This window comes from Saimiri boliviensis, chromosome 1 (assembly GCF_048565385.1).
Source record: "Saimiri boliviensis isolate mSaiBol1 chromosome 1, mSaiBol1.pri, whole genome shotgun sequence".
In the NCBI taxonomy this organism is placed as follows: Eukaryota; Metazoa; Chordata; class Mammalia; order Primates; family Cebidae; genus Saimiri; species Saimiri boliviensis.
This window is the reverse complement of record NC_133449.1, coordinates 170,502,733-170,528,267: the sequence shown is the minus strand read 5'-3', so window position 1 is coordinate 170,528,267 and position 25,535 is coordinate 170,502,733. Positions and strand designations below refer to the sequence as shown.

General features: G+C 40.0%; 1 protein-coding gene across 2 annotated transcripts in view; it reads right to left on the bottom strand.

Annotated features, from left to right (window-relative positions):
- Positions 1 to 24,946, bottom strand: part of NDFIP1 (Nedd4 family interacting protein 1) — a 46,060-nt gene extending 21,114 nt beyond the window's left edge. For both annotated transcript variants that reach the window (XM_039479783.2, XM_074381062.1), the window contains exons 1-3: positions 24,793 to 24,946; positions 458 to 545; positions 10 to 140 (exon numbers count right to left, since the gene is read on the bottom strand). In XM_039479783.2, the coding sequence (XP_039335717.1) occupies positions 10 to 140; positions 458 to 545; positions 24,793 to 24,855 (282 nt within the window). In that variant the 5' untranslated portion in view covers positions 24,856 to 24,946. The remainder of the gene's footprint in view (positions 1 to 9; positions 141 to 457; positions 546 to 24,792) is intronic.
- Between the last annotated feature and the right edge of the window lie 589 nt (positions 24,947 to 25,535).

The window sequence follows — 25,535 nt, the reverse complement described above, 5'->3', positions numbered from 1 at the left end:
TATACTCACTCTTCCAGGAACCAAAGGGATAGTAGCTTCAGCCTTGGTCCTCTCCGCTTCATCGTAACTGGGCAGTGTTGTAGCCACATTGTAAGATGGGGGCTTTGGAAACCCAGACTCATCCTTGTAGTCAAAATATGCTGCAGAATTTTAAGTACAATTTATTGATGATTAGCTGAATTGAAATAAAAGGATTTCCATTAACTCTAGCAGACAAAATCGAGTCATTCCCCTAAGAGTACATATATAACAATTGAACCAAAAGACATTTATAGATGAATTGTTAAGAGACTGATGTTAAATTTTAAATGTATCCACTTCTCAATTATTTAAAATCCAGACTCGCTTTATAATCTTTCTTCCAACTGCTTCTGAAACACTTTTTTTTTTCTTTACTGTAATGTCAAAGCACCGAGTGTTTTTAAGGATTCCATAATCACCTGGCCTTGTTACCTACCTGCGCTTTCTGCAGAAATGCTGCTGTAAGGTGGTGGAGCATCACCTGCAGCCTGTTCAGGTTCTCCAGACTCTTCTTCATTCTGCAACTAAATAAAAATTTCGTATTTTAAAGCAAGCATAAAGCCAATTAGAAAACTAAGAACCCAAAAACTGAAATAAATAGCGTTTCTAGAAAGCAATTTGGCGGGCCGGGCGCAGTGGCTCACGCCTGTAATCCCAGCACTTTGGGAGGCCGAGGCGGGTGGATCACGAGGTCAGGAGATCGAGACCATCCTGGTCAACATGGTGAAACCCTGTCTCTACTAAAAAAAAATACAAAAAAAAGAAAGCAATTTGGCAACATATTTCAAATCAAAGCCTTGAAATGCACAACTCTTTCAAGAAAAGTATTCTACTTCCAGGAAGTTATTCTATGGAAATATTCAAAGAGGCAAAAAGGGTACATACAAATGTTGTGTCAGCAAAAATTAGAAACAACCTAAATTCCAATCATAGGAGACAAGTAAATTATAGTACACCTCATGAAGGACTAATAAGTGGCCATTAGAAATTAAATTTCGCCTTCCTGGCCAACATGACAAAACTTCATCTCTACTAAAAATAAAAATGTTAGCCAGGCATGGTGGCACACTCCTGTAGTCCCAGCTACTCAGGAGGCTGAGGCCCAAGAATTGTTTTAAACTGAGAGGCAGAAGTTACAGTGAGCTGAGATTGTGCCACTGCACTCCAGCCTAGGTGACAGAGTGAAACTCTGTGTCACAAAATACATATATTAAATTTCAGCTGGGTATGGTGGCTCACACCTGTAATCCTGGCACTCTGGGAGGCCGAGGTGGGTGGATCGCTTGAGCTTAGGAGAGCCCAGGAGTTCAAGACTAACCTGGGCAACACAGCAAAACCCTGTTTCTACAAAAAATACAAAAATTAGCCTGGCGTAGTGGCATGGACCTGTAATCCTAGCTACTTAGGAGGCTGAGACAGCAGGATGGCTTGAGCCCAGAAGGTTGAGGCTGCAGTAAGCTGAGACAGTGCCACTGCCCTCCAGCCTGGGTGACAGAGAGCAAGACCCTATCTTTAAAAATTTAATAATAAATTAAATTTCATTACTGAAATAGATATTTATGGTGTAGTATTATTACATGAAAAAAGCTAAATTTGCCAAACAACATGTATCATATAATCATTTTTTTGAGACAGAGTCTCACTCTGTCGCCAGGCTGGAGTTCAGAGGTGTAATCTCAGCTCACTGCAACCTCCGCCTCCCGGATTCAAGTGATTCTCCTGGCTCAGCCTCCCGAGTAGCTGAGATTACAGGCATGTGCCACCACACCCAGCTAATTTTTGTATTTTTGGTAGAGATGGGGTTTCACCATGTTGGCCAGGATGGTCTCAATCTCTTGACCTTGTGATCCGCCCACCTCAGCCTCCCAAAATGCTGGGATTACGGGGCTGAGCCACTGTGCCTGGCCTCATATAATCCTTTTTAAAAATACAGGCATATAATGGAAAGGAGGTCTAGAATGACAGACATTTACAGTTCAACACTGTTATTTCTAGGTAATAGGAGTAAAGGGAAATTTTTCCTTATTGTTGTACATCTCTATGTTCAAATTTTTTGTAGCAAACATTTATCACTTGTAGACTTTTTTTTTTTGGAGATAGTATCTCACTCTTGTTGCTCAGCAGGAGTGCAGTGGCACAATCATGGAACACTGCGACCCTAACTTTTTTTTAATTAGCCTTTTGTTTTTTGTAGAAATGGGATCTCCCTGTATTGCCCAGGCTGGTCTCGAACTCCTGACCTCAAGTGATGACACTTTTTTTTTTTTTTGGCATTTTAGGTTTTGGGGTACATGTGAAGAACATGCAAGATTGTTGCATAGGTACACTCATGGCAGTGTGGTTTGCTGCCTTCCTTCCCTTCACCTGTATCTGTCATTTCTGACACTTTTTTAAAGTTAGAAAAATAATCTGTTAAGACAAAGACAAATCACAGGCAAACCATGTTACCATTATATTCAGCATGCACACCAAATTAAATCTTGCTTGAGACATTTATGAAAACATAAATTCTTCCTAATTCTATATATATCCGTCAATAGATATCCCTTTTCCCTATCTAGCAATTTTCCTGCCAGCCAAATCTTCAATTACTTTAAATAACTCGCACTGAAAGTGTTTGCTGTTGCTAATCTGTATGGTCTACACAAGTCATCTTCATAAAATAAAGACATTCCATTTGATTTGTCCAGTCCAGTGTGACAATGAACTATATTAATTTAAAAGATGAGCTGGCTGGGACTGGAGTCAATCTGGAAAGTAATAACAGAATATTGACTTGGGGGTCTGGTCCTGTCTTGAGTAGCATCAGGATATACAGAGCCAACTGATACACTTGTAAAATACATACCACTTCTAAACCAAACCGCTACAAAGAACTCTTTCTTTCTTTCTTTATTCTTTCTTTCTTTCTCTCTCTCCCCTTTCTCCTCTCTCTCTCTCTCTCTTTCTTTCTTATTGATATGGAGTCTCGCTTTGTTGCCCAGGCTGGAGTGTAGTGCCGCAATCTCGGCTCACTACAACCTCTGCCTCACAGGTTCAAGGAATTCTCTGCCTCAGTCTCCTGAGTAGTTGGGACTACAGGTGCCCAGCTAATTGTTTTTTTTTTTTTTTTTTAGTAAAGACGGGGTTTCACCACCTTGGCCAGGCTGGTCTTGAACTCCTGACCTAGGATCCACCTGCCTTGGCCTCCCAAAGTGCTGAGATTACAGGAGTGAGCCACCGCACCCGGCCTAGAATTCTATCTTGAATTGAGACAGTAAAACAGAGAGGCTGAGGTGTACTAATATGAAGTAGAGCTCCATAATCCATTAACTTTTTTTTTTTTTAGATGGATTTTCTCTTTTGTTGCCCAGGCTGGAGTATAAAGGCAGAATCTCAGCTCACTGCAACCTCTGCTTCCCAGGTTCAAGCAATTCTCCTGCCTCAGCCTCCCGAGTAGCTGGGACTACAAGTATGTGCCACCACATCCGGCTAATTTTTGTATTTGTATTAGATGTTGGCCAGACTGGGCTCAAACTCCCAACCCCAGGTGACCTGCCTGCCTTGGCCTCCCAAAGTGCTGGAATTACAGGCGTGAGCCACCACACCCGGCCATAACTCATTAAATTTTAACTGATCATCTCAATCTCTACTCACTATGCTATTCAAAACCAGATGTCAATAAATTTTTCTTATTAGTACTTCAAAAGCATTCAATTTCAAATGAATTCTTGTGTCAAATTCTCATCAGCATCTACCATCTGGGTACATTTTTTTGAAACCTAGTAATCTAATGTTAAATTTAAGGTACTCCCAAAATAACTGTATTGTAACCTAAGAACAAAGACATGAGGCCAAAATAGCTGCAGTAAAGCCAAATGCTCCTGGGACACCAAATTGGTGAATAATTTAAAGAGAGTTCTTGGGACCACAGTTCACCTAAAATACTGGTTTTAACATTATTTGAAGCTCTTGGCAAGGTATTCTTAGCCTCCTCACACCTAACCACTCCTGTGCTGTGGGAAGGTCACCAAAAGAAGCAGAAGAGTTACCAGCAAGAAGAGAGGCAAATATGGACCTTTCGAAAATGTTCCTTAATATACTGTAACACCTTTATTTAAACCTAGCTTGGTATTTCTAACCCGTTTTATATTTCCTGAGCTTTGTATCAAGGTAATCACATTACCTCTGCATAATTTAGGTCTCAGAAAAGCATGGCAATTCTAAGAAATATAGAAATCCAAAGAATAAAGAGGTTAAGAGGTCTTCTATGACAGTATTTATAAGATAGGCTGCCTGTCTCCTGGCAACTTAGAAATGTTATATTCGATCATCCCCCACCATAGTAAAAGATGCCAGTGCAAATAAATTCTAGCCTTCTTAGAAACGCCAATTTTCAATTTGTTAAGGAAAAAAGAAACACTTCTAGATGAAGAGTTTGTTCCATTAAGATTCATTACTTTAGAATAATGTACTTTTATCCAATTAAAAAAATAAAAACATTTTAAAACACCATTATGACTATGGGATAATCTTAAGACCTCATCGTACAGCTATCCCACTCTGGCTTATTTCTATAATGCTGGTGGTAAGATTAGGTTTCATCAAGAAAGCTGTTTAAAACAAAACACTGCAACGTAAGGGGATTGGGGGAGAGGCAATCACCTTCAAAAAGAGGTATTTAGTGACTACCATCTGCATAAATAATGACTTGCTGAACAGTGGAGTCCTTATATATACATCTTATTGCACTTTGGGGCAACAAGTCAGGCATTCAACATCTTTTTACACTTTGGGGGCACCAAGTCAGGCATTCAGTAACAAGTGGAGGAACATGTGCATTAGAACTAGAATGTGCTATAAAATTGGTTACTTGGTTCCAAAATTTATTTTTAAGATTCCCCTTTTCTGTCCCTGGGAACCCTTCTGTGCAGCCTCTCTGCCATGTCCCTGGAGCTCAAGAATCTTCAGGCTCTTTCCTGCTGCTCTCTGAAAGAATACGCGGCATTGACACGTTGGGGTTAGAGTTGGAAAGACTCTCAGTCTCTTCTACAACGGTGTCAGTGGGAGCCTGAGTCCAACGTAACTGTCACAGAATCTGGGTTGCAGGGGAAACTCAGAGACAGATCTGAAAACTGGGACAGATTTGGGAACTTCGGCTCTCAGTGCACAGAGATGTTGGGTAAGTTTAGGGGGGATATCCTTTGATTGACTGCGATAGTTAAAACAATTGCTGTTGGACATTGAATTTTTTGCATTTTTAGTAGAGATGGGGTTTCCTCATGTTGGCCAGAATGGACCTGATTTCTTGACCTCATGATCCACCCATCTCGGCCTCCCAAAATTGTGCCATTACAGGCGTGAGCCACTGTGCCTGGCCAACTTTACGGACTTATTGGATAGTTCAACATTATTTCTCGTATGCTTTTGTTTGTTTGTATGAATTCTGAGGTATATGTTGATACCTTTTCTCATATATATTGTTCAGTGTAGGGTTTTTTGTTGTTCTTCCATTCTTAGTAAATACAGAGAATCTAAGAATGACTTTTAAGTGGCTTTAGGTCCTGCCATTTGGTAAAGTTACAAATGTTGCCCCTTACTTAGCCCTAATCCTAGCCCCAGCTCTGCTATTGCTTAAAAACAACTCATTTCTAAATTGAAGATCATCTTTAGGACTACTTGGTGAGGAGGGTAGTGATGAAACTTTCTTGCTGGTTGGGAACTCAAATAATAGTTTACATCTGTAGGGTTTAATGTCTTTAAACTTGTTAAATTCAAGTTTGTTTCTATTAGAATTATAACTATATCTGATTTCTGGGTTGGAGATTCATTAAAATGTCCTATTTATTTTTAATAACAATAGTACCTAGATATAGAGGAAGGTGATAAGAAGGGAAAAAACCATCTATTTTATTATATTATTTATTTATTTATTTTTGAGACAGAATCTCTCTCTTGCACACAGCCTGGAGTGCAGTGGCTTGATCTCAACTAACTGCAAACTCCGCCTCCCAGGATCAAGAGATTCTCGTGCCTCAGCCTCCCGAGTAGTTGGGACTAAAGGTGTGCACCATCACACCTAGCTGATTTTTGTATTTTCAGTAGAGATGGGGTTTCACCATGTTGGCCAGGCTGGTCTCAAACTCCTGACCTCAAGTGATCCACCCACTTCAGCCTCCCAAAGTGCTGGGATTACAGGTGTGAGCCACTGTGCATGGCCAAAACCCTGTACTTTAGACATGCTACATTTTACAGTTTTAATCTTGAGAACAAAACCTTAGTAGCAATGTTTCTTAAAATTGAGGGTCATTAAGGCCAAAGGTACCACAGCAGATTGTGATATATCTGAAGTGGCAACAATCGAAGAGTTTTAGAGTTCTTCTGGAGAGCCATTCTAGTTTGCTCAGCATATAGATGGAAGCAAAGGTAATCAGGAAAGAGTAAGGACATGTTCTGGGTGTGAGAAAGAGAAAAGCCACCTGAATTATCAGGTGATTGGATTATTTAGTGATGGAGGCATAAGTAGTTTTAGGTAGTACTCTATTAAACTCTACTTTATATGGCATGTGTAGGTAATTGTATAGCTCTATTTGGAAAAAAATGCCATTTAAATCGTATTTCAGCTGGGCATGGTGGCCCATGCCTATTTCCCAGAACTTTGGGAGGCTGAGGTGGACGGATCACTTGAGGTCAGAAGTTTGAGACCAGCCTGGCCAACATGGCACAACCCCATCTCTACTAAAAATACAAAAATTAGCCAGGTGTGGTGGCACACACCTGTAGTCCCAGCTATTTGGGAGGCTGAGGCAGAAGAATTGCTTGAACCCAGGAGGCAGAAGAATTGCTTAAACCCAGGAGGCAGAAAAATCACTTGAACCCAGGAGGCAGAGGTAGCAAAGATCGTACCACTGCACTCCAGCCTGGGTGACAGAGTCCCTAAATCCTACCAAAACAAGACAGTATATTACAAAATTAAACAAGCACATTTCTTTTCGTAAAGAACTGAGTATGCTGCTTTACTGTTGTTCAGAGATAATCATTAAGTTTGTGTGGCCTGTAGATTTATTTTATATATTGTAAATATAAACTCTGTTATTCTAACATTACCAAATTATGTACATTCAAGAGAAATTCTCTATTTAATTGTTATTGATTAGGATAAGATATATATATATATATATATATATATATATATATTTTTTTTTTTTTTGAGACGGAGTTTCGCTCTTGTTACCCAGGCTGGAGTGCAATGGCACGATCTCAGCTCACTGCAACCTCGGCCTCCTGGGTTCAGGCAATTCTCCTGCCTCAGCCTCCTGAGTAGCTGGGATTACAGGCATGCACCACGATGCCCAGCTAATTTTTTGTATTTTTAGTAGAGACGGGGTTTCACCATGTTGACCAGGATGGTCTCGATCTCTTGACCTCGTGATCCACCCGCCTCGGCCTCCCAAAGTGCTGGGATTACAGGCTTGAGCCACCGTGCCCGGCTTAGGATAAGATATTTTAAATAATTCTGACAAGAGAGACTAAACAATAAAAAGGCCCAATTATAAATTGGGCAAATAACTTGAAAAGGCATTTCTCCAAAGAAGATATACAGAAAGCCAAAAGACACAAAATGCTCAACATCATCAAGTCATCAGGAAAATGCAAATCAAAACCGAGACTCAATACTACCTCATGCTTACTAGGATGGCTATAATCAAAAAGACAGACAATAGAGTATGTAGAGAAAATAGAACTCTTAATACACTGCTGGTGGGAATGTAAAATGGTACAGCTGCTGTGGAAAAGTTTGGCAGTTCCTCAAAAGAAAACATAGGCTGAAAACACAGTGGCTCAGCCTGCAATCCCAGCACTTTGGGAGGCTGAGGCAGGAGAATCACTTGAGGTCAGGAGTTTGAGACCACCCTGGGCAACACACTGAGATTCTGTCTCTACTAAAAATTTAAAAATTAGCCAGGCATGGTGGGACATCTGTGGTCCAGGTACTCAGGAAGCTGAGACAAGAGGATCACTTTAGCCAAGGAATTCGAGGCTGCAGTGAGTCCAGTCCAGTCTGTTGCTCAGTCTGAGCAACAGAGTGAGAGCCTGTCTCAAACAACAACATAGATTTATACTAAGTTCATGCAATTCCACTCCAATGTATACATCCAAGATAACTGAAAACGTGTTCACATAGAAACTTGTATGTGAATGTTCACAGTAGCATTATCCATAATGGCCAATAATGTTCATCAACTTACGAATGGATCAACAAAATGTGGTATATCTGTACAATGAAATATTATTAATCCAGAAAAAATGAGGTACTGACACATGCTGAACCATGGATGAACCTTAAAAACATTACAGTACAACAAAGAAGCCAGTCACAAAAGGCCATATATTGAATGCTTCCATTTATTATGAAATGTCCAGAAAAGGCAAAATCCATAGAGACAAAAAGTGTATTAGTGGTTGCCAGGGGTTAGAGAAGGGGGCGGGACTGTCTGGGTTTCTTTTTGGGGTGATAAAAACGTTTTAGAATTAGGCAGTGATAATGGTTATACAACCTTGTGAATATAGTAAAAACCACTGAATCATATACTTTAAAAGTATTTTCTAATTTTTAAAAGCAAACCTATATAAACATAAATTTTATCTAAAACAAAACATTACTCCAAGTCATTATTCTCTAGCTAAATAAATGTCCATGACCCTCAACGGGAAAAAATGGGTCCTGATCATACCAATATACCCAAAGCTTAATACAGTACACATATTTGTGACTGAATAAAAACAACAAACAGCACAATGAATTATAAACTAATTATAGTAAAAAATAACAACAACAAAAAAAAACCTTAATGTTCTCCTTTCCTGAAGAGAAGAATATTAGGATCAAGAGATCAAAGGCAGTTCAAGAGTTTGAAAAGGTAACTTTTTCTTTTTCTTTTGAGAAGGAGTTTCACTCTTGTTACCCAGGCTGGAGTGCAATGGCGCAATCTCGGCTCACTGCAACCTCCATTTCCTGGGTTCAGGCAATTCTCCTGCCTCAGCCTCCTGAGTAGCTAGGATTACAGGCACCGGCCGCCATGCCCAGCCAATTTATTTTTAGTAGAGACGGGTTTCACCGTGTTGGTCAGGCTGTTCTCTAACTCCTGACCTCAAGCTATCCACCTGCCTTGGCCTCCCAAAGTGCTGGGATTACAGCACTTTACAAGATAACTTCTAAAAAACAAACCGTGGACAGGTGCAATGGCTCACACCTGTAATCCCAGCATTTCAGGGGGCTGATGTGGGTGGTGAATCACCTGAGGTCAGGAGTTAGAGAACAGCTTGACCAACATGGCGAAACCTCATCTCTAAAAAAAAAAAAAAAAAGAAAGAAAAAAGAAAAACCCACCAAATCAATCACCAGATTTAGACTATCCTCAGCATCTCTCATGGAAAGGTAAATGCAAATCCTCTTAATATCAAAATGAAAACATATTTAAAAATCAAAATTTGCCAAAGGAAAAACGAAGTCATCAGAATAATGCTTTAAAAAGTCAATACAGTAACAGATGAAAAGAATACCCCAATTTTGTAGTAAATCCCCTTATAAAAGCTAACAGTTTGTCAAGCTTTCTATTTAAAATTTTTGTGGGCTGGGCATGATGGCTCACGCCTGTAATCACAACACTCTGGGAGGCCGAAGTGGGCGGATCACAAGGTCAGGAGATTGAGACCATCCTGGCCAACATGGTAAAACCCTGTCTCTGCTAAAAAATACAAAAACATCAGCTGGGTGTGGTAGCACACACCTGTAATCCTAGCTACTCGGGAGGCTGAGGCAGGAGAATTGCTTGAACCCAGGAGGTGGAGATTGCAGTGAGCTGAGATCGTGCCACTGTACTACAGCCTGGGTGACAGTGCGAGACTGTCTCAAAAAAAAAAAAAAAAATTGTGGTTATCATCACTGTTAATATGTATCAATACAACTGATGAGTACAACTTGCTTTGGAAAGAGAAAATTATTTATGTTAGAATTAGTCCTTAGAAATCAAAGTGCAAATACTGTGACCTATGGTCATCAATTTTATGGGTTTTCTTCTGATCTTTCTATTCTTTACTTAGGTCCAAGTAACAAGTGAAGGCATGCAATCCAAAGAGAAAGGCAAGGAACTAGGAGAAATCACCCCTCATCCCTGAAAGCACTAATTAACCAACCATGGCTATGGTAGTAGCATTGTGAAGTTTTGGGGTGGCACCAGAAAATTATCATCAACCTGCCAACCTCTGGGATCTGTGTCTGACATACAAATGTTTCCAGTACTGATGGTTCTAAGACATCACCAAGCAAATAAATCTGGCACCCAGCTTCAGGAAAACTTACAGCCAAGAGCCTTTGAGGTTAATGGTAGGCCCCTGATGGGTCATGATCTTACAAAGACTAGGGAAATAAGGACGGACAAATGTTCAATATTTTCAAATAGTTAATTGCAAGTCTCTCTGCTCACACTTAGCATTTTTAAGAAGTAGCATCTACACTATTTATAACCAGCCCATGTCCTCAGTAATGTGAGTTCTTCCTTTTCTTCACTTCTTGGTTCCATAAGAAAATTCAGGCTTAGTTCAGAGCTCCAGGGCCCATAAACCCTAGGGAAAGACAAGTTGAAAAGGAGACTAAGCACCTGACTCTCTGACTTTGAAAGAATAGCAGGAACTGGTCATCTTTTGTTTACAGATACTAAAAATAGTGGCTAGATCAGACTCATTTAAAAATAATTTATACAGAATCTAGTCAAGAATTTAAATGCAAAGGTGGTAAATACATTCGGTGTTTTAACCCCCTACAACCACCGTATACAGATTTCATCTAAAATATGTTAAAGCTCTAAAATAGAAACATGGAAGCAAAAACAAGCTCCTAATTATTCGTTATTTAAAATGATACATTAAACAGCCCCTTCCAAAGGGGAAAAAAAGTCACAACAGACCATGGACTACAACTGGCATCTATTCAAGAATTATTTTATGCCTAGGTGTGGTAGCTCACACCTGTAATCCCAGCACTTTGGGAGGCTGAGGTGGAAGGACTGCTTGAGCCCAGGAATTCAAGGCCAGCCTTGGCAACATAGCAAGACCCTGCCTCTTCAAAAAAAAAAAAAAAAAAAAAAGGTTCTTTTAGATTTCAAGAACAATTTTAAAAAGTCATTTGTTTGGACCGGCACAGTGGCTTATGCCTGCAATCCCAGCACTTTGGGAGGCTGAGGTGGGAGAAGAATCACTTGAGGTTGGGAGTTTGAGATCAGCCTGGCTAACATGGTAAAACCCCATCTCTATTAAAAATAGAAAAATTAGCCAGATGTGGTGGCATGCCCATATAGTCCCAGCTACTTGAAAGGCTGAGGCATAAGAATCACTTTAAACTGGGAGGTAGAGGTTGCAGTGAGTCAAGATCACCCCACTGCATTCCAGCCTGGGCAACAGAGTGAGACTCTGCCTAAAAAAACAAAACAAAACCAAAAAACACATACAAGAACTCTACTATTCATTCAAAAGAAAATAAAAAGAAAATCCAAGAGCAATAGAAAATGTATTTTTCAGACAATGGACTTATATCCAAAATATATAAAGAACTTCTTAAAATCAATGAGGAAGCCATTCAATTAAAGAAATGGGCAAGACTTGAATAAACATTTCACAAAAAAAGATATCTAAATGGCCAATAAACTTATAAAAAGGTACTCTATTTTATTAGTCATTATAGAAATGAAAATTAAAACCACAGATAATGAACAAAATAAAAAGCAGAAAATGCCAAATATTGTTGAGGATATATAATAACAAGAACTCTCACACTACACTACTGATGGGATATAAACCTGTACAACTACTTTAGAAAACTGTTTGCCAGTATCAACAAAAGATAAATTTACACATATCCAGCAATTCCACTCCTAGTTATATGTCCAACAGAAACATTTACACGTGATACTAAAAGACACACAGGAAGGAGCAAAGCAACACTATTCATAAAACTGAAAATTACTCAAATGCCTATCTACAGTAGAATTGACAACTAAATTGTGGTATTTTCACGTAGTGCAACAGCAGTATGCATGAATAAACTGTAACCCGCGTGGGTAAATTTTGCAACATCATGTTGAACAGAAGAAGCCAGACTCAAAACAGTATTTACTGTACGATTAGATTCATATAAAGATTTTTTTAAACATACCAGTGAGTGGGCACTGGAAGGAGGGTGACTGGAAAGGCACTGAAGGGACCTTTTGGAGTGCTGGTAATGCTGTTTCTGGATTTAAGTACTAGTCAACTGTGCATGTTTAGTTTGTGAAAATTCAGTGAGCTGCACATTTAAGATTTCTACTTGCTTTTATACATAAATCAAACCTCACTAACAATTTAGAAATGGGGAAAAAACAAAAGATTGTCTGAGGATTAGTGATGCAGACTGTGAGCCCTCTGAAGACTGAGACCTTTGCACTCTTTATTACTCTGTTCACCCCGGCACTTACCAGTGAGTGGCACAGCATGGATACATTAGCCAGTGTTGGTCAAAACAGGCAGAGAGGTGGATTTCTAACAGAAACTTACCTGAAGAAATAGCAGCTAATCTTTATACCATCTTAACTTACCAGTTCACATCTATGAAAAGGATTCATACTACTTTACAAATACCCAAATAAATTCATAGGCTATGCACATAGCCATACACAGATGACTGCTATAACTGTAGGGAAGACAGTGATGATGGTTTCAGGAGTGGAGGGCAGCAGGTGGTATCCCCATCACTAGTTAGCACAAGGAGTGTATTTTAAACATGGAAGAATTGAGGAGAAGTATGGCTTTACAAAGCAACTAAGGCAAAAGCAGCTGTCTCCTACTGATTGGTCTAAAAGAATACATGTGAAACGAACTTTCAAAAGACTGCTATGATATGGATGGTAGTCACAGGTCTCTGATTTAGTATTATTATTTTGCATAAGGTACACATATACTATGCATTCCTTTCATATGTATCCAATATTTCATAATAAAATTGAATAGTATGGCTCTGTAGTTACCAATTTTAAAAAGAAATGATAACAGAAAAGAAACACAAAGGAGAAACAGACATCTTCAACCTTTATCTCTTTAGAAATGAGAAATGTTTAACACTTAGTATTCAACCTACAACACTTAGCATTAAGTGCTAAGGTGTTCAATTAAAGTTTGTGTTATATGTAAAGGTAAACTTATCTTGATCACACTGTCATTCCTACAATATTGTTTCTTCCAAAAACAATCAAATGGTATATCCCAAGAAAGAAATATACCACATTGAAAAGACAGGGAAATCAAATATACAGACACTGAAAGACAGTGACAGAGCCATGCCTAGAACCCAGGCTTGTGTTTTGACTGCAGCCTGCTCAGCTCTAATAATGAGAAGTTCCAAAAGTTATGCTTACTTATTAGCCTGGATTAGAGCATACTCAGGCAGAGATTATGGGTAGGAAAAGGTATTCTATTAAAGAGAGTCCACCTTGATTCAGGGCTGGTCATGAAGTCCTGACCTCATGACAATGAGCCAAAAAGTAGGTACATCATGCATTTAATACCTTTCCTGTTACACTATCATTGCAGAATGTTTCACTCTATAAGTATTTAACTGCTAGGTTAATTTAACAACACTTATTAAATGTGTCAGGCCACAACTGATGTGGGGGGTCTAGGGACAGAACACATGGCTGGTGTTTTTGGCCTCACTAAGTCTGCAGTTTAGCAAATTAAAGACAAAGAAGTAATTACAATTACTGTATAATGTCCAATTAAAGACTGAACATACACAGTTGCTTCTTAGTCTTCCTGAAACCCTATTAAATATAAACGCTAGTAAAATGTTGCTTGTTTAAAGGCAAAAAAATAAATAAATAAACCTACAAAAACAAGCAACAGGAAAGGAAGCAGCAATAAATTTCTGAAAGCTAGAAGCAGTATGACAAGTGGTAACTGACTCAGCAGACCCAAGAAAACTGAATCCTAAACCAGAAAGCCAAAAAACAACCTGTTTTGTATTTCCCAAAAGCTCAGGAACTGGTGGCACCAGGTACTGGTAGATGTAGGAGTGAAACTGACATTTATAAACAGATGAGATAGGGCACGTCCAGGGTGGTACAGCTGTAGACTAGATTTATAAACAGAAAGAAAGTTTGGGCTGGGCAAGGTAGCTCATGCCTGTAATCCCAGCACTTTGGGAGGCCAAAGCAGGCGGATCACCTTAGGTCAGGAGTTGAAGACCAGCCTGACCAACATGGTGAAACCCTGTCTCTACTAAAAATACAAAAATTAGCCAGGCATGGTGGCGGGTGCCTGTAATCCCAGCTACTTGGGAGGCTGAGGCAGGAGAATCATTTCAACCTGGGAGGCAGAGATTTCAGTGAGCTGAGATTGTACCACTGGACTCCAGCCTGGGTGACAGAGCAAGACTCTGTCTCAAAAAAAAAAAAAAAAAAAAGGGCCGGGTGCGGTGGCTCAAGCCTGTAATCCCAGCACTTTGGGAGGCCCAGGTGGGTGGATCACGAGGTCGAGAGATCGAGACCAACCTGGTCAACATGGTGAAACCACGTCTCTACTAAAAATACAAAAAATTAGCTGGGCATGGTGGCGCATGCCTGTAATCCCAGCTACTCAGGAGGCTGAGGCAGGAGAATTGCCTGAACCCAGGAGGCGGAGGTTGCGGTGAGCCGAGATCGCGCCATTGCACTCCAGCCTGGGTAACAAGAGCAAAACTCCATCTCAAAAAAAAAAAAAAAAAAAAAGTAATAATTTGATAACAAATAGCTAAATAAACACTGAATTCTATAGAGAAAGGACTGTGATGGTCAAAGGGACTTGGGCTTTATCTTTTTAAAAGGTAGTGCTTTCAGTTTTTACAGTATTGTATTCATTGTTAATTAAAATTTAACAATGAGTCTAAGATGGATTTGGTAATAGATATATGGGTGTTATGTTATACTATTCTTGCAACCTTCTCTAAGTTATTTCTAAATTATTCTCTAAAATTATTTCTAAATAAAATTTTCTTTAAAGGTGTTAAAGGTGCTTTAAAAAGAAAGCAAACATGATCATTAACAGAACATTGGGAAAATTAAGAAAAATCAGTTCTATCATTTTTCTTAAAATGTGTTAAGGGCTGGGTGAGGTGGCTTACATCTGTAATCCCAGCACTTTGGGAGGCCAAGGTGGGCAGATCACGAAGTCAAGAGCTCTAGACCATCCTGGCCAACATGGTGAAACCCTGTCTCTACTAAAAAAAAAAAAAAAAAAAAAAAAAGCTGGGTGTGGTGGCATGCATCTGTAGTCCCAGCTACTCGGGAGGCTGAGGCAGGAGAATAGCTTGAACCCGGGAGGCAGAGGTTGCAGTAAACCAAGATTGAGCCATTGCACTCCAGCCTGGCAACAGAGACTCCATTTCCCAAAAAAAAAAAAAAAAAAGTGTTGTTTAAAAGAAAAAATAAGACAGTATGCATTTGTGAAAATTTATAGAACTTCATAGCACAAAGAAAGACTCTTAAGGTATACAAATTTTAGAAATCCACTTAGGTGGCTGGAGGATCCCAGGATGGTATGCAAAATGTGACAAAACAATATAATTGTATTATAAATGTATGAAACAATCTCACTCAAGTGGGTGGAGGTAAAGGTGCTGACCTAAGTAACTTTTGCAAATAAGTAGAGTTTGAAAGATTAAAGGCAAAAGGAACTGTACATATGCTTTGTCCTCTAGTGGAAATAATACTATTTCCTATAGGGGTGCAGATTAACAATTGTGATACAACTTATACATGTATATTAGAACTGAAGAATTAGGTTAATGGATGATAGAAGTGTGCCAGGTTTCACAATGTTGGAGTGAGAGTTTATAGATAAGGGGAGTAGGCTACAGTGATCCATATGGTAATGAATTAGAGGTGGAGATACTAGTATGAACCTATGGTTAGCTTAATATAGACAGATAGATGGTACATACAGAAATATTTATGGATGTGTTTACCCACAGGTTAATATACAGACAAATCGTTCCTTGCTCTGTCAGCTTAGAAGGCCTAAAAGCAATGACACCCCAGCAGCAAGGGGCACATATCTTGGTTTGTTGTATTATTTTTCAATAAAAGGAAGCTAGGCTCCTTGGAGAAATGCCTGATTCTAGGGTAGTGCAGGAAATATGTAAGACAAGCCTAGTGCCAAAAAGTAAGGAAGTGGTTAAAAAAAAATCTACAATGACAGAGGTATGCAATATAAGCAATAAAATAAAGCAGTTATTGGATTATAATTGGAAGAATAAAATATTTATTAGTCTATACAGATATAAATACTAAACAAATGATCAGAGAAGAGACAAATGTCCCATGCAGGAAAATTCCAAATAATTCATGTCAATACTTTGCCCTCAGTGAGGTGTTACGTAATTCCCCACTCATTACGTGTAGACTGTGCACAGTGATTTCCTTTCCAAGAGTAAGTATGGAAAAGGGAGTAAAAAGCATTTTTACAGAAGAGAAACCTGACAAACACTACCTCAGCCAGGTGATCAAGGTCATTGTCAACAGTGATAAGTCATGTTTACAGTATGCGTTCTTGATATGTGATGAGAACAGCACTTTACCTGTGGTCTTCCCCCAAATCCACAACCCCAGTCTAATCATGAGAACAACATCAAACAAACCCCAATTGAGGGACATTCTACAAATACCTGACCAGTACTCCTTAAAACTGTCAAGCTCATCAAAAACAAGGAAAATTTAAGAAACTCACAGCCAAGAGGAGCCTAAGGAAACAGGATGACTAAACGTAACGTTACTACATTATATCATTCTGGATTCTGGATGGGATCCTGGAACAGGAAAAGTACATTAGGTACAAACTCAGAAAATCTGAAAAGTACAGACTTTAGTTAATAAAAATGTACTAATATTAGTTCATTAATGGTGAAAAACGTACCATACTGATACAAGATGCCAATAGGGGAAATTGGGCATAGTACATATAGAAACTCTCTACTGTCTTCTCAATATTTCTGAAAAGTTAAAAACGTTCCAGCTGGGTGTGGTGGTACATGCCTATTGGTCCCAGCTACTCAAGAGACTGGGGTGGAAGGACTGCTTGAGTCAGGAAGTTTGAGGCCAGCTTGGATAGCAACATAGCAGGAACCCATCTTAGGGGGGAAAGAAGTTCCAAAAAGTAAAGTCTATTTAAAAGTATTAATTTATTTAAAAAAAAAAAAATTTAAAGCCAAGGAAAGGTTAAGAAGAAAGCCTGAAGATGGAGGGTTGCAGTAAGCCGAGATTGCACCATTGCGCTCTAGCCTGGGTGACAGAGTGAGACCTTGTCTCAAAAAAAAAAAGCCTGAAGAATGCACACCAAACTTGAGGAGCAGTTTACAGCTCTGGGAAGAAGATAGGAGGGAGAGGGAAAACAAGTTTTCCTTTAGAAAGTTACTGTTTGCATCTAGCATATTAAGAATGAATTACTGTATAATACAAAATGTTTAATTTTAAATACCACATTTAAGCATTGAATTATAAAGAAAATGAAACCATTACTAAACAGGCACTATTCCCTAAACCTTTATATCTCTACTCATAAACTGTCCAGTCTCTGATTATGGTAACTACTAATTGATATTGCTGAGATAAACTAATTTAGAAGACGAAAACAGAAAAACTGTCAGAGATTATGCTAAATTGCTGGGGGGCGGGGATAAGAAATATATTATACATACAGGCTGGGCAAGGTGGCTTATATCCCAGGACTTTGGGAGGCAGAGGAGGGTGAATCACTGAAGGCCAGGAGTTCGAGACTAGCCTGGCCAACACGGTGAAACCCCAACTCTACTAAAAATACAAAAATTAGCTAGGCATGGTGGCGGGTACCTGTAATCCCAGCTACTTGGGAGGCTAAGGCAGGAGAATCACTTGAACCTCAGGAGGCAGAGGTTGCAGTATGCCGAGATCGCACCAATGCACCCCAGCCTGCGCAACAGACTAAGACTCCGTCTCAATAAAAAAAAAAAAAAAAAAAAAAGAGAAACATACATATGAAGGGAACTGCATTAATCAATAAGAAAATATTTCACTAGGAATGCTCTTAAACTTGATCAGTAAATCTACTATTTATGACTTTTAATATAAATTACGTTATTCAGAAAAATAATGAGTAAGTCTTTTGTAACAGCAGGATGTGCTAAGTGTTATCAGGTTACATATGCTTTACTATCACACTTGGTGAAATTAACAAGACATTACCATACAGTCATACCTCGGTATTTGAGGGAAACTGTTTCCCCAACTCCCCACAGATACCAAAATCTGATGATGCACAAGCCTCTGACATAAAATGGTATAGTATTTACACAAAACACACCTCGTGTACTTTAAATCTTCTTCACTTATAACACGTAATACAATGTAAATGCTATGTAAAATAACTGTTATACTGTATATTTTACTTGTATTATTATTTATTATTGTATTTATTTTTCCCTATTTTCAATCCACAGTTGGTTGGAACCTGTGGATACCCAGAGCCTACTCTGACTCATACCCCCACCTAGCCAACCACTAGAAGCAATTACCACTGGTAAGTATGTAAAGCCCAAAAAATTTCATACTTGACGTTTGCCAGTTGCCAAGCTTATTGTCAACAACAATGACTTGAAAAAAAGATAAACCATCAAGCCAATTTCAGTACGAACAGAACGTTAAAGTGTTAAAGTTGCTTTATCTAAATTGTCCGTTATTGTTAAGAATATTACTCTTGTAAGCTGTTGTACTTCTTCAGATAATACAAGAACGTATTTTTAAAAAATAATTATTTTAAAGCACTAAAAAAAAAATCTGAATATGTCACTTGAATCTCTTCAAGCCTTTTTTTTCTTTCTTAATAAAAATACGAAGTTATTTTCATGGTACGATTTATTTTATAACATAAAATAATGAAATATAATTTTTTTGTTTTGTCATTGAGTTGTAGGTGTAGAGTCATTTCTTCACAATATTTACATTTTCAACCTTTTACTACGGAAATTTCAAACACATACAATAATAGAGTAGTATAAGAAACCTTAATGCACCATCGCCCAGTTTCAGCAATTGTGAATGAATGGCCAGTATTATTCCATTTATATTCACCACATTATTTTGAAGCAAATCCTAGAAGTCATATATTGATAAATATTTCTATGTATATGTCTAAAAGAAAAACAAATGGTATAATATTTTAAGAAGATATCACATGAGGAATATATCATGAGAGCGCTCTCGTAATCTGTGAGGAGTTGGAACAGGATTTGTCAATGTCGGGCTGTGGATCTATAACTAACTGTCCTTTGTATCGATGTGGCTCACCGTTGGCAAGCCTCATGCTTTGTTTTTTGTAGCAATGATAGATTCCTGTTAATCTATTTTTGTTTTCTTACCTGATCCCACGGGTGACCACTTGTTAGTCAAGATTTATTTGGCTTAATCATACTATCTGTGTCCTGAAAACACGGCAGCGCTTCCCGGTTTTGGCAGAAACCAAGGCCCAGTTGAGCTGTTCAGGGAATTTTGTTCTAAGCTGATACTACCAGTAGTTTGACTGCATATAACTTCAAATTGTCATGAAGAAATGACTCTACACCTACAACTCAACGACAAAACAAAAATTCAACTCAAAAACGAGCAAAGAACTTGAATACACATTTTCTCTAAAGAAAATATCAATGGCCAATAAGCACATGAAAAGATGCTCAACATCACTAATTATTAGGGAAATACGGATCAATACTGCAGTGAGATACCACTTTACACCCATTAGATGGCTACAATCAAAAAAAAAAAAAAGAACACAACAAATATGTTGAGGACATCAGGAAATTAGAATCCTTACGCGCTATTGGTGGGAATATAAAATGGTGCAGCTGCTATGGAAAACAGTTTAAGAGTTCCTTGAAAACTTAAAAATAGAATTAGTCTATGACCCAGCAATTCCATTTCTGGGTATATCTAAAAGAAGTGAAAGTGGGACTTGAAAGACATTTGTAGATTCATTTTGTACAGAAGTATTACTTATAATGGCCAAAAGGTGGAAGCAAACCAAGCATCCATCAATAAATGAATGCATAAACAAAATGTGCTACATATATAAAATGGACTATTATTGAGCCTTAAAGAGGCAGGACATTCTGACACATGCTACAACACGGATAACTCTGAAGATGTTATGCTAAGTGATATACACCAGTCACAAAAGTACAAATACTGTCTAATTCCACTTACGAGAGGTATCTAAAGCAGTCAAATTCATAAAAAATAGAATGGTGGTTTCCAGGGGCTGGGGGTGGCAGGGGCGGGGAATGGAGAGTTATTGTTTAATAAATATGGAGTTTCAGTTTTACAAGGTAAAAAAGTTCTGGTGATAGATTGGTTCCACAACAATATGAATGTACTTAATGCCACTGAACTATATACTTAAAAATGGTTAATGTGGTAAATTTCATGTGTATTTTACTACAATTAAGAGTTTTTAGTCGGGCACAGTGGCTCACGCTTGTAATCCCAACACTTTGGGAGGCTGAGGAGGGCAGCTCACCTGAGGTTGAGAGTTTGAGACCAGCCTGACCAACATGGTGAAACCCGGTTTCTACTAAAAATATAAAATTAGCTGGGCATGGTCACAGGTGCCTATAATCCCAGCTACTCGGGAGGCTGAGGCAAGAGAATTGCTTGAACGCAGGAGGAGGAGGTTATGGAGAGCCGAGATTGTGCCATTGCACTCCAGCCTGGGTAACAAGAGTAAAAATCATCAAAAAAAAAAAATTTTTTTTTCAAAGGAGTAATTTACCCATCTTCCTAATATTTTTATCAATTTTCTTTGATCACTGACCATGTAGGCCACAAATACAGCATATAACCTAAGAAACTTTGACATAACATTCTTCTAAGAGGCATTCTGTGATATAATTATAACTTCTTTTGAAACTGAAAACTAAAAAAGCCACATGAGCACTAATCATTCCTTCCTCTATGGTCATTACTTCATCTAATAATTTAACATGAATATAGTTTGACCCATCAGAGATGAAATTCTTACACTCATCAAAATATTCCTCCATAATCCTGAGAGAATGTAATAAAAAATGTACCATTCTAAAAGCTGCTCTATAATGTCATCAAACTATAATACAGAGTATTGGTGATGCTCACAAATGGGCAACTTCTTTAGCAGGTAATGAAACAAGTCCAGAACCAAACATTCTGTAATCTGTTTGAATCAACATGACAGTGTCATCATCACCCACTTACATTGAATTCAAATCCAAGTATCTCAAAATACTTGGAATGAATTGGCAAAATTCATGCACAGATCTACTGCAGTGAGGCAAAGAGGGTTTGGAATGAATGAACAGGAGTAAATGTCCTTGGAGGGAGAAAAACACACAACAGGTTTCTCAGCACTGTTGGGTCTACCTAGGTCTTTCTAAAATAGTGCTTCCACTGTCTGAGACAGTTTCAGTTTCAAAATGCAAAAAGGAAAAAAAATAATGCCACAGGGAACCTATGAGCCTAGCCATTTCTTTTTTTCTTGGAGACGGCATCACCCAAGTTGGAGTACAGCTGTGCAATCTTGGCTCACTGCAACCTCTGTCTCCTGGGTTCAAGTGATTTTCCTGCCTCAGCCTCCCATGTAGCTGGGATTACAGGTGCGTGCCACCAGGCCCCCCTAATTTTTTTTTTATTTTTTGAGATGGAGTCCCGCTCTGTCGCCTAGGCCAGAGTGCAGTGGCACAATCTCAGCTCACTGCAACCACCGCCTCCTGAGTTCAAGCAATTCTCCTGCCTCAGCCTCCCGAGTAGCTGGGATTACAGGCGACTGCTACCACGCCCAGCTAATTTTTGTATTTTTAGTAGAGATGAGGTTTTGCCATGTTGGCCAGGCTGGTCTCAAATTCCTGACCTCAGGTGATCAGCCTGCCTTGGCCTCCCAAAATGCTGGGATTATAGGTGTGAGCCACTTCACCTAGCTGAGCCTAGCCTTTCTGCATAGTTTGCTACTATGCTAAATTCAAGTTATCCACATATTGCACTACCAATAAAAAGACCATAGAGACAAAACTGTTTGCATTTATGAATGAATCATACAGTTTTCCATTACATTTACTCAGTGAGAAAACTAGCTCAATTTGATTAACTAGATCAAATAGAAGTCCGAACAACCCTGTGTGACAACCAGAGTATCATGCTCCTATCAAGTTGCCTGGACAATTCACCATCATTCTATAATTCAACAGCCTTTTAAATATGTATATTCTCTGACCAGGCATTTCCATGTCTAGTTATTTATACTAAGGAAACGGTTGAAGACGTATGTAAAATAAATTTCAGTGAATGAAAAAAAATTATAAACATTCTTAGTGACCAAAGTTAGGTTACTTAAATTAAGCCATACAATTATATGCCATGTAGACATTAAAAATATTTTATATAGAAGACATTAACACTGTGTAAAGTACATTAAAAAACAGAAATATGAACCCATTTCATTATTTATCTAGTGTGCTTTTGTATATACATGTGCATAATACACACATATGCAAATGTATAAATGCACACGCCTGAGAACAAGATACACAGGGACATCCGCAAAAGTATGTGCCAGTATGATCAGGGGCTCATGAAACTACACATGCATGTACCAAGATATGTCTGTATATGCATATGTGGGTACATAAGAGAATACATACCCCTGTGTATATAACTGCTAATGCATACACCTATATTTGGACTGTGAGCCTGTGTTTTAAGTAGGTGAGTGTGTGTATATCCTTGTAATCACTACTTAGCAGCTTGTGACCTTGAGCAAGTTACTGAGCCACTTTGAGTCTTTGACAATGAGAACAAACCCTAGTTCATAAGGGTTTTGTATGGATTAAATGAAAAAATGGATGTAAATTACTTAGTACTATGACTGTTGCATAAAAAAATCAATATTAGCTTTCCTTCATTCCTTATCTATAGACATGTATACTGATCTACAACTATGTATATTTACATAGCTATAAACTTACGAGAATGTACACTAAAATATTACCTTTGGTGATCTACTTGGTTTTTGTTTAGGGAGGGTTTTACAGTTTTTTGGCTTTCATCTTTTACAATTTTTCTCAGAAGATTTTTTTCGTTTTTTGACACTTCAATTCTAATAATTTAAAAATATTAAATGCCACAATAAGGACTACATGATTTTGATACTCCTGCAAATTTTCTGTATTCTAGCTGTATATCAGCATTACCTAATAGCTCAAGAAGATGGCAGTACAAAGAAAAACCACAGCTCTTTTGCTTGTTAGCCTTATCCAAGTCAGGATGAAAAGGATGAAATCAGATCTCAGCATACAGTAGGGGTGATATGCAAACACGGGAGGTTTGCAAACACTGTGGTGACAGTTAAGTGACATCTGTTATTCCCATTTTATTAAAGCAGTAAGGAACCCACAGGCTGCCCAAGGTCATACAAAAAAAGCATGTGCTAGATCCATGTGCTCTGAAGAGACCTAAAGATTAACTGCATTGCCACAATTTGGGATGTGTTTATGAAACCAAGAAGCGAAATTCTTAACTAGTCATTTTGGGAGTCCAAGCCTGAGCGGGGGCGGATTGCAACACATGGTTGATGATAGCAAAACAAACCCGGCTGCACCAGGGTTAATCTACGTTTTAATCGTACTGGCTTTCCTTATTTCTAAAATACAAAATAGTAGATAGTCTAAGATAGAGCATTTTATTTCATAAGACCAGGATTGACATTTGTATGCACCGAAAGCATTTGAAACATGACAAACACAGGCCGTTATTTGCGGTTCCAATCAACATCCGTTTACCATCTGGCTCAATTCCCACAATTACGATGTTTGTTACATTAATAAGACTTCTAAAAGCCATGCAGAAGGTCTCTAAATTTCCTGGGGGAACTAAGCTACAGACGGGGAGTGAAACAAGCAGCTCTTTTCCCTGGGGGCCTCAATTTATAAATCAGACCCGAGAAAATGATCCAATTATTCCCTATACATTTCCTCCCCAGCGATGCCATCGAATCTCTTAAAACGTCATTTCCAAGCATTTAAAATACACCCGGCACACGCCCTGCAGACTTCACCGTCGCTCTCCCTTTCGGGGCATCGCCACAGCCAAACGTCGCCTCTTCCAAAATCTACTGCAAACTGCGGGCTTGTCTCTCGCTTCGTATTTTGACTTTTGTCTTAAAGCGGAGGCGAGGGGGATGGGTTTCGACAAACTAGGTTCCGAAACCCTGAGCAATAGCATCGCGCTGTGGGGAGCTATCGGCAGCAGCAGAGATTTTAATCTTTTCTCTCCACCCAGTTTCCGTTTTATGCCTTTTTTTTTTTTTCTTTTTTTCCAATGACATCAAACCAAAGGTGGAAACATGAAAATCGAATGCCTCAGATCGATGCCGCCTTTAGGTCGCAGGTTCTGACTCAGGGACCCGCCCGCCCTGGGAAATGCGGGAAAGCAGGCCGAGAGGAAGGCTTTCCGCCGCCCGAGTCCCACCCGGGGTCGCGCAGGGGCAGGCCGGGCCCGCGGCGGCCGCGAATCCGAGCCCGGGGCCCGGCCCGCCCGTCCAGGCCCAACGCGGCCTGACAAGCCCCGGCGCCGAGTTGGCCGCGGGCGGGCCACCGAGGCCTGAGGCGGCCAGCGGAGAGGGCAGAGCCCGGGGGCCGGAGTCCGGGACGCGGGGCGGGAGTCGGGCGCCGCTTACCTGCTGGTACCTGCTGCCGCAGGCCGGCTCGACCGCCGCCAGCGCCGCCAACGCCAACGCCATGGCGCAGCGGGCAGCCGGGAAGGAGAGCGAGAGAGCGAGCTAGTCGAAGGCGCGCGGCCGCTGAGGCCTGGGAGCGCTGGGAGGCCGGGGTGGGGTCGCGCCTTTGGGTGGGTCTCGATGGCCGCCGCCGCTCCCGAGCGAGACGCTCTCCTCAGGCCGTCAGCGCCGCCGCCTCCGAGACTCCGACGCTGCCCCTGGGAAGAGGCGGGGACGACGACGGCGACGCTGCGCCGCCGCCCCGCCCCCGCCTCGCGCCGCCCTGCCCGGCCGGCCCAGCCCTGCGCCGCGGCCCCGCGGTGCCTCCGACGACGTGAGCGTACGAGGCTCAAGTGTTGTGTTCGATTCCACCGAAAACTAGCTGCTAACAGGGCAGCCCAAAGAGAGGGCGACGCTGCTGATGACAGCTCGTGCCAAGCCCTGGGCTTCACCGACGTGCCCTTATCCAGTTTCAACACGACCGCCCCGACGCAGGGACCACAGCCCCATTCTCTAGGTGTTGGCCACCAGAGAGGTTGACAGTCTTCACAGCAGTGACCCGATCCCTGGTGTCTGGCCGCAGAATCGTGGTTCTTAGTCACTCCCTTCTTTTATCTGCCGTACTCATAAACCAGGGGCCAGCCAGCAACAGGGAGGGGCCCAAATCTGGTCTGTCACCGTGACTGTGAAAAGTATATGAAATT